This window comes from Tupaia chinensis, unplaced genomic scaffold (genome assembly GCF_000334495.1).
Source record: "Tupaia chinensis unplaced genomic scaffold, TupChi_1.0 Scaffold000215_1, whole genome shotgun sequence".
NCBI lineage: Eukaryota > Metazoa > Chordata > Mammalia > Scandentia > Tupaiidae > Tupaia > Tupaia belangeri.
The window spans coordinates 2,822,446-2,832,693 of record NW_006159690.1 but is presented as its reverse complement, the minus strand read 5'-3'; the positions used below and the strand labels follow the sequence as shown (position 1 = coordinate 2,832,693).

Genomic DNA, 10,248 nt, shown 5'->3' with positions numbered 1-10,248 from the left:
CAGGAGGAGAATGGAAGAGAAGGGATTGTAGTGTGGCCATCCCCCATGGGGGTGATTTCTCACTTTCCCTCTCTCTGTCTCTCTCAAGGAAACACACACGTACTGTGACCAAAACAAAGCAAAATAAACAAAATAAAACAAACAAAAACTGAGAGTTTTCACCCAAAGATCAGGAGCAAAATAAGGACACCTGCTTTCACCATTGGTATTCAGCATTTTACTGAAAATCCTAGTCAGAACAATGAGATAATAAAAAGAGGTAAAAGGCATTTAAATGGGAAGAGAAGTAAACAATCTCCATTTGCAGATGACATTCTGTATATAGAAGATCCCAAAGAATGTACAAGATGCTATTAGAGCTAATAAATTCAACAGTTTCAGAGTACAAAAATCACAAGAAATCAGTTATTTCTATACACCTACAATGAACAATTTTAAAAGGAAATTAAGGAAGCAGTCTCATTTACAGTAACATCTAAGAAGATAAAATACTGAGGAATAGATTTAACCAAAGAAGTGAAGAACTTGAATACTAGGAACTACAAAACACAATAGAAAGAAATTATAGACATGAATATATGAAGACATCCTGTGTTCATGGGCAAGAAGAGTGTTGTTCAGGTCTTTAGACTACTACCTAGAGCAATTTTCCAGATTTAATGCAGGGCCCGGCCCACCCTTTTATTTTTCTGCAGGATGATTAAACACCATTATTTGCAGAATGGAAAATCCTATCCTCAAATTAAGATGGAACTGCAAGAGACCCCAAATAGCCAAAATGTCTAATTAAAAAGGAAATTAGGGGGTCAGGAGGTGGCGTGGTGGTTAAGGTGCTGAACTCCCACATTGATAACAATGGTTCAAGTCCCAGACTGGCAGATTGAATATTACACCTGGCGCATATCCACACATGCCCAAAATGTAGAGGAGAAAGGATTGTGATATGATTCCTCACTTTCCATCTATTTGTTTCCAGTGACCACGTGCCTCCTATGGCAAAAACTTTAAAAAAATAAAAAAGAGGGACCAGCAGTTAGCATAATGACTATGTCACTGAACTTCCATGTAGTCAACCACGGTTCGAGTCCCGGACCCAGTGGCTTAAACTCACACTGGGCGCGTGTGCCCAAGATCCCGAGAGGAGAATGGAGGAGAATGAATTGCGGCATGGCCATTCCGCCTGGGGGATGATTTCTCGCTTTCTGTCTCTCTCTGTCTTTCTGGCAAACACAAGCACCCTATAGCAAAACATCTCTTAAAAAAAAAAAAAAAAAAAAAAAGAAGAAAGAAATTTGGAGGATTTACACTTACTGATTTCAAAATTGAATGCAAAACTACAGTATTCAAACAGTATCGTACTAGCTTAAGAAGAGACATATAGGCCAATGAAATAGAATTCAGAGTCCAAACAAACTCATGCTTCTTTGACCAATTGACTTGACATGGTGCCAAGTCCATTTAATGGGGAAAGAACAGTCTCTTCAATAAACGTTTCTGGACAACAGGATTTACATATATAAAAGAATAAAACTAGATCCCCATCTTAAACCATATATAAAAACTTGAATGGATTGGTGACCTAAATATAGGGGCCAAAACCATTTATAAAACTGTTAGGGAACAAAACAGGGGTAGGGACCAGCAGTTGGCGTAATGGCTATGTTGCTAGACTTCCATGTAGTTGACCGCAGTTTGAGTCCCGGACCTGGTGGCTTAAACTCACGCTGGGCATATGTGTGTGCATGCCCAAGAACCCAAGAGGAGAATGGAAGAGAAGGGATTGCAGTGTGGCTATCCCCTCTGGGGGTGATTTCTCATGTCTCTCTGTCTCTCTCTGTCTTTCTGGTGAGCACACACACCCTATAGCAAAAAAAACTCCAAAAAAAAGGGTAAATCTTCAGGACCTCAAAGCTGATGGTGGTCTTATATAATGACACCAAAAATACAATCAATAAAGCAAAAAAAAAAGTTAATTGGACTTTATCAAACTTACAAACTTTATGCTTCATAATACACCATCAAGAGGAGCCAGCCAGTGGTGTGATGGTTGGGATTCCGGACTCCCACATCATCCACCACAGGTCAAGTTCCAGACCTGGTGGCTTGCTTTCTCACTTTTTCTCTCTCTCCCTCTTTCTTTCTCTCTCTCTCTCTCTCTCTCTCTCTCTCTCTCTGTCTCTCTCTCTCTCTCTCTCTCTCGTGCTTACACCTTGTGGCATTTTGTTTTTTTGGGTTTTTTTTTGCCATAGGACATGTGCACTCACTAGAGAGACAGAGATAGAGAGGGAAAGTGAGCAATCATTCCCCAGGGTGGATGGCCACACTGCAATCCTTTCTCTATTCTCCTCCTGGGATTTTGGGCATGCACACACATGTGCCTGTTGTGAGTTTCAAACTATTGGATCTGGAACTCAAACCATGTTTAGTCATGTGGGAGTCCAGCACGTTATCCACCAAGCCACCTGCTGACCCTAGTGGCAAATTTTTTAAAAAGAAAAGATGTTGAGCATTAGTCATTAAAGACATGCAAGTCAAATCCACAGTGAGACACCACTTAATACCTGCTAGAATGGCTATTTAAACAAACCAAAAATGAAAATATTTATTGGCGAGGATGTGGAGAAACTGGAACCCTGTACACTGTAGCTCCTGTGTAAACTGGTAGTTCCTCAAAGAGGAAAATACAGGGCCCAGACAGTGGCACAGCTGGACCCACATGGGAAGGAATTAAAAGTATAATTCAAGGATACGTCCAGTGCCTCCCATGGATTGTATTTGTCTGAAGCCAATTGTTCTTCAGAATAATAGAGGCTTTCTTTTTGAGAGAAAAATGAGAGAATTCTGAATTTGACAGTGAGACCTTTCTAAGAAAATTAGAAAAATGCACTGAGATTCGGGGCCAGCAGTTAGCATAATGGCTGGCACTGGATTCCCATGTAGTTGACCGCGGTTCGCATCCTGGACCCAGTGGCTTGAACTCACACCTGGCATGTGTACGTGCGTGCCCAAGATCCCAAGAGGAGAATGGAGGAGAAGGGATTGCCGCGTGGCCATCTCCCCTGGGGGGGGATTTCTCACTTTCTGTCTCTGTCTCTGTCTGGCGAGCGCACGCACCCTATAGCAAAAACCTCTCAAAAAAAAAAAAAAAAGAAAGAAAAATAAGAAAAGAAAATTGCACTGAGAATCATGGGTTTTTAAATGTGATTTTTCTCAAGAGAAAACAAATATTGGCCCACCACTAGGTTGCAGCCATAATGCTAACGTCCTGCACTGTTGGAAGCCATACAGTGACCGCAGTTCAGATCCCAGGTCAACCTGAAAAATGCTCTGGTATTCACGTGGGTGTCCAAGATCCTGAGGACAAAAGGACTGGAGAAAGGGCACCATAGCCTGATGAAGCTGTGTCGAGGGCACCTTCTCTCTTTTTCTCTCTGTGTGTCTCTGTCTCTGTCTTGTACATGCACATACGCTTTCTATCAGAAAAAGAAAGGGGATAAAAAATTCTCAGTGAACATTCCACAAGAATCTACTATGAGCTGAGGCAATCTGACCAAAAAAAGTCAAGAGTTAAGACAACTTTTTGATGTGTCAGATCAGTCAGGCCATAGTTTTTTTTAGAAAGTAGCTTCGAGGACTAATCTGGACACTTAAATTACTAAAAAGTGGTAATAAAAAAGAATACTGCTAGTTGTTGACTCCTGAAGAACAAGAAGATCCTTTTAAGAAGGACCAAGATTTCAGATTTCTCAAGTTGTGCTACAGTAGTCTTTAGCCATCTAGCGGATTTGTAAGGATCTCGTCATGGTGCCGTGTTTCTAGATGTCTGGATACAGTACCCCCATCTGGTGGTTCAGAGGATCATTGCAACATCATTGCCAGAGGCAAATCTGTTAAGGAAAGGAATAGTGTTCTATAGATTTGAAATGGCACTCACTGATATTTTATTCACCACTTTGAAAGGAAAAGCAACAATAAATTTGAAATTCCATGCCATAATTAACTTGACAAATGTATCCTGTAGGCAGCTTTGAAAAAATGAAAGATTAGGAAGCAGCAGGTGGTGTGGTGGTTAAGGTCCTGGACTTCCACAGGGCCAACCACTGTTCAAGTCCCAGATCCAGCGGGCCTAAAACTCACACCGACCACATGTGCTTGTGTGCCCAGAATCCCTAGAGGAGAATGGAGGAGAAGGGATTGTAGCGTGGCTACCCCACTGGGGAGTGATTTCTCACTTTCCTTCTTTCTGCTTTTGGTGAGCTCACACTCCATATGGCAAAAAAGTAAAAAGGAAAGAACAAAAAAGAGATTATTGGTTTCTAGGAATAAAGGAATAACTTAATGAAAGAGCCACAAAGTGGTATTAAAGGTGGAGGGACTTGAAGGAAACAGTAATGCTGTCTTAGAGCAGTAAAGGAGAATTTGAACCATGTGTTGAAAATAAAAGGGCAGGGAACCAGCAGTTAGGCTATGTCGCTGGACTCCCACGTAGACGACTGCGTTTCGCGTCCCGGACCCGGTGGCTTAAAACTCAGGCCGGTTGCGTGTGGTGCGTGCCCAAGATCCCGAGAGGAGAATGGAGGAGAAGGGATTGTGGCGTGACCATCCCCTCTGAGGGGGTGATTTCTCGCTTTCTGTCTCTATGTCTCTTTGTCTGTCTGGCGAGCGCACGCGCCCTATAGCGAAAACCTCTAAAAAAAAAAGAAAAAAGAAAAAAAAGAAAAGAAAAGGGCAGAGTGGAGCACCCACCAAAGATGCCTGACATCTTTGATGCAATGGAGAGAGGAAAGGCTCGCTTACACCTAAGACAATACAGAAAAGCTTCTGCCAGAGTTGGAAGTTCAAGTCACATGAGTTTTAGGTCTGGTGTTGCTGGCGGGGGGCGGAGTGGAGACACTTAGCAACCAGGCTTCTGGAGGGCAACCCATCAATGATTCTAGCATTGCTTAGATGCCACCTGCTAGAGCTGCAGGATGTCGTGGGATGGGTAGAGCAGCTGTGGAGGACCAGCTCCCCAGGCGCCTGCTGAATTAGCAGGGTCCATCTGAGGAATCGAGGGGCCATAATCACATAACGACAGGAAAGAAGCTCTATAGCGGCTGGTACCGTTGCTGCTACTGCCAGCACCGCCGAGCCCCAACACACAGCACAGGGGTCTCTACCCTCACCTACAGGCTAAGCAACTCTACCTACAGGCATCATGGCTTCTCTGTCTGGTATAACACCATACATGGGCCTGCCAGTGGGTCTATCCCTGCTCAGAGGATGCCTATTGGCATCCTCCAAGAATGCATCCACCAACACCCTAGGATACTGCTGATCCATCTTTTTTCTCTGCCATATATCTTGAGAAATTCTGCAGTGTGTTAGCTTTTATCTTCTTGTGCATTAAACATAGCAAATGCATAGAGCAATTAAACTGGGAAAATAAGAAAATACAGGAAAAGCCTCTCAGGAGCAATGAAAATCAAGTGTCTAACACACACAATTCTATGAGAATTGTCATTTTGTCCAGGATGAAGAATGTGGCAGCCGTGTCTCCCCCAGACTGCCTAGCAAGCAGCTTATCTCCACAGGTTATGAAGGCTTCTCAAGTAAGCCATAAGATGTGGGATAAAAACACACTTCATGAATCTCTCAGGACTTAACAGTTGGAAAGAAAAGATTAGGAAATGATCTAAGATCTTTTACAAAAAATTAAGGCTCTGAAAATGATTACATGCCATTTTAAATATTCTTGCTCATTTTTTTCTTCATTCCTAGGTTTATGATGTTGCTGTCTGAAGTTGAGAAATCATCAGAAGAAATCACAGAAATAATTCAAAATTTAAGTACTATACAGGTTTGTTTGGGTTTTTTTAACATGTAATTTTTCATAATTCTACTATCCCATTGGAAAAGATTAAAGGAAAGAAGGCCAGGATTAGAGAATCTAATCCAGGAATCAGTTTGATTTATTTTTTCCATGGGAATTTCTTTTCTTTCTTTTTTTTAGCATTTATTTATTTATCTATCTATCTATCTATCTGTCTATATCTATCTTTCTATTTATATGTTGTGATTTTGGGGACTTGAACCACTGTCAACCACATGGGAGTCCAGTGGCTTAACTGCCATGCCAACTGCTAGCCCCAGAATTTCTTTTCTTATGTGGACATTACTTAGTCATATTTTAGTTCTGTTAGACTTTTTACATTTAAAAGTGTGTTTGTAGATTTTGTTTAGTCTTTTAGATAATAATGAATTGTTTTTATTCAGGCATTTTAGTGCTTGCAATAGTTGACCTACCAGGAAAAGCGGAAGTTTTTTAAATGAAGGAAAAAAATGAATTAAATTTTCTCTAAACTTGTCAATAATCTTATATTTGTCAAGAACTTATTTAACTCATTAAGATGGCTTTCTTTTAGGCTTTGGGGGGCAGTAGAGAGCTTGAAAATCTCATTGGTATCTCTTGTACATCATGCTTCTCAAAAGAAGAAATGCGGAAAACCAAAGAACTAAGTAAGAATAATTTGTGTATTTAAATGATCATTTTAAAAGATAAGCCTATTGTTTTTCCCCAACTTTATATTTGATAGACTTCTGTATATATACCAGTGCTGGACACATGATAGAAATATTGTTGCTTTCTTTACACAAAAAGCCATGTATTTTTTACCTGGATCTGTTATTTTGGGGATTCCTCTTGAACATGAAGAAAAAGAATGTACCTTGGAAAGTGGAAGTAGGCTTTTTTTATGTAACACTCAGTTTTTAAATAAGATATACTTGATACCTAGTTATTACTTTGAATTATTTTCTCTAATGAAGTTCTTTCTTCCAAATAGTAAGAAATTACTCATATTCCATGTTAATTCTTAACATGAGATTTTTTTTTTTCTTTTAGTGACAAAAGTAATAAAACAAAACCTGTTGGAAAAGAAGAATTCAGGACTTCCTCACAAAGGTAAAGAGTTATATTTTAGTTTATTACACAAAAATATGCTTTCATCTCTTTTCACTAAAAGCACTTGTCATGAGTCCTTTATAGTGTGGGTTTTTTTTGAGGGGGGCGGGGGAAGGTTTTTGCCATAGGGCACGTACACTCACCAGAAAGAGAAAGATAGAGACAGTGAGAGGAAAAGTGAGAAATCACTCCCCAGAGGGAATGGCCATGATGCAATCCCTTCTCTTCCATTCTCCTCCTGGGATCTTGGGCATGCATGCACCCATGCCCAGCATGATTGATTTTCAAGCTACCAGGTAACCGCTATGCCATCTGCTGGTCCCTTTAGTGTGTTCTTTTAAAGATTATCACTCTCTTTTGAAAAAACATGTATTGCATTTAGCATAGGACTATACCAGATGAGATGACTTTTAAAATACAGGTTTTAGTTTAAGATTTAAATTTTGAGGCCTGCAAGTGGCATGGAGGTTAAGGTGTTGGATCCCATATGGCTGGCTGTGTGGTTTGAGTCCCAGCTTGAAAGTTAGGCCAGTCATGTATGCCCCGAAAGGGAGGAGAGTGGAAGAAAAGGGATTGTGGCTTAGCTATCCCCTCTGGGGGTTGGGGGGGAGTGATTCTTCACTTTCTCTTTCTCACCCTAGAGCAAACTAAAAAAATTGCTTTTTTATTTTGTTGGCCAGGGGCACATGCACTTGACAGAGAGGCAGAGAAAGGAAGAGGAGAAATCACCCAAAATGGGTCACACACAATCCCTTCTCCAGTTCAACATTCTGTCGGGATTTGGAGTATGCACACACACGTATCAAGTGTGCTTTTTAAGCCAGCAAGGCAGCAGCCGTGGCGAGCTTCTCCCAAAGCTTTGGTGAGAAGGAAACTGAGCAGGCTTCTTGAGCCTTTCAGTTGAACAGCTAATTTCTGCTGTAATCCCAAGAATTTAAGGCTTAAAATCTCTTTCCTACTTTTAACTCTGTGACTTAATTAGAATGTGTAACTGGGTTTTAATTATTTCAGTCTCTCCTAACTTGACATGGTTAAGAGGATCATAATGGGAAGTTAAGATGTTTATTTTCTGAGCCAACAGGTGCAGTAGTGGTTAAGGTGCTAGATCCCACATATCCCACATAACTGACTCCAAGGTTTGTGTCCTGATGTTAATTCTTAACATGAGATTTTTTTTTTCTTTTAGTGACAAAAGTAATAAAACAAAACCTGTTGGAAAAGAAGAATTCAGGACTTCCTCACAAAGGTAAAGAGTTATATTTTAGTTTATTACACAAAAATATGCTTTCATCTCTTTTCACTAAAAGCACTTGTCATGAGTCCTTTATAGTGTGGGTTTTTTTTTGGGGGGGGCGGGGGAAGGTTTTTGCCATAGGGCACGTACACTCACCAGAAAGAGAAAGATAGAGACAGTGAGAGGAAAAGTGAGAAATCACTCCCCAGAGGGAATGGCCATGATGCAATCCCTTCTCTTCCATTCTCCTCCTGGGATCTTGGGCATGCATGCACCCATGCCCAGCATGATTGATTTTCAAGCTACCAGGTAACCGCTATGCCATCTGCTGGTCCCTTTAGTGTGTTCTTTTAAAGATTATCACTCTCTTTTGAAAAAACATGTATTGCATTTAGCATAGGACTATACCAGATGAGATGACTTTTAAAATACAGGTTTTAGTTTAAGATTTAAATTTTGAGGCCTGCAAGTGGCATGGAGGTTAAGGTGTTGGATCCCATATGGCTGGCTGTGTGGTTTGAGTCCCAGCTTGAAAGTTAGGCCAGTCATGTATGCCCCGAAAGGGAGGAGAGTGGAAGAAAAGGGATTGTGGCTTAGCTATCCCCTCTGGGGGTTGGGGGGGAGTGATTCTTCACTTTCTCTTTCTCACCCTAGAGCAAACTAAAAAAATTGCTTTTTTATTTTGTTGGCCAGGGGCACATGCACTTGACAGAGAGGCAGAGAAAGGAAGAGGAGAAATCACCCAAAATGGGTCACACACAATCCCTTCTCCAGTTCAACATTCTGTCGGGATTTGGAGTATGCACACACACGTATCAAGTGTGCTTTTTAAGCCAGCAAGGCAGCAGCCGTGGCGAGCTTCTCCCAAAGCTTTGGTGAGAAGGAAACTGAGCAGGCTTCTTGAGCCTTTCAGTTGAACAGCTAATTTCTGCTGTAATCCCAAGAATTTAAGGCTTAAAATCTCTTTCCTACTTTTAACTCTGTGACTTAATTAGAATGTGTAACTGGGTTTTAATTATTTCAGTCTCTCCTAACTTGACATGGTTAAGAGGATCATAATGGGAAGTTAAGATGTTTATTTTCTGAGCCAACAGGTGCAGTAGTGGTTAAGGTGCTAGATCCCACATATCCCACATAACTGACTCCAAGGTTTGTGTCCTGGACCCTGCAGCTTGAAAAACACACTGGGTGCATGTGTGTGTGTGTGTGTGCCCAAAATCTGGAGAGGAGAATGGAGATGGGATTGTGGTGTGGCCATCCACACTGAGGGGTAATTTCTCACTTTGTATCTCTTACTTTTCAGTGAGCACACGTACCCTATAGCAAAACCTAAAATAAACTAAATAAGTAGTTTATTTCCCAACTGGAGGAAATATGTCTTCCATATAGTCTCTGCCAATAGCATGACTTGTCACTGCTGTTAATTAATTTTGGGACCAGCAGATGGCATAATGGTTACGTCACTTAACTCCCACATAGTCAACCACGGTTTGAGCTCGGACCCAGCAGCTTAAACTCACACTGGGGGTGTGTGCGTGGGTGCCCAAGATCCCAAGAGGAGAATGAAGGAGAAGGGTGTGGCCATTCCCCGGGTAGTGATTTCTCACTTTTTGTCTCTCTGTCTCTGTCTTTCCAGCTAGCACACGCACCCTACAGCAAAAACTTCTCTTTAAAAAAAACATATATATAGTGTGTGACTTTTTAAAATCTGCAGTTTTCTAGCACTAATTAGAATCAGGCTTCCCATACTTGACTTTTCTCAACACTTTTGAGAAATGAAGAAGGGAAGAATACTAGAACAAATAAGAGAATTGTCACTGCAGATAATTAATGTAAAAAACCTTTTCTGGGCTGGCTTCCATGGCTTGATGATTAAGGCAGCCAGATCCCAACAGGCCAACTGTGTAGTTCAAGTCCTGGACCCACTGGCATGAGAGCATGCCAGGCATGTTTGTATGTATACCCAAAATCCTAATAGGAGGGAGAGGTGGAGGGTGTGCACTGTGACCATTCCCCACAGAGAGCACTTTTTCCTCTCCCTCCTTCTCTCTCTCTCTTTCTCTGGCAAGCA

General features: G+C 41.3%; 1 protein-coding gene across 2 annotated transcripts in view; it reads left to right on the top strand.

The window, feature by feature from the left end:
• ITGB3BP (integrin subunit beta 3 binding protein) overlaps positions 1 to 10,248 on the top strand; it is a 74,581-nt gene that overhangs the window by 49,277 nt on the left and 15,056 nt on the right. For both annotated transcript variants that reach the window (XM_006147529.3, XM_006147530.3), the window contains exons 5-7: positions 5,761 to 5,839; positions 6,405 to 6,498; positions 6,884 to 6,943. In XM_006147529.3, the coding sequence (XP_006147591.1) occupies positions 5,761 to 5,839; positions 6,405 to 6,498; positions 6,884 to 6,943 (233 nt within the window). The remainder of the gene's footprint in view (positions 1 to 5,760; positions 5,840 to 6,404; positions 6,499 to 6,883; positions 6,944 to 10,248) is intronic.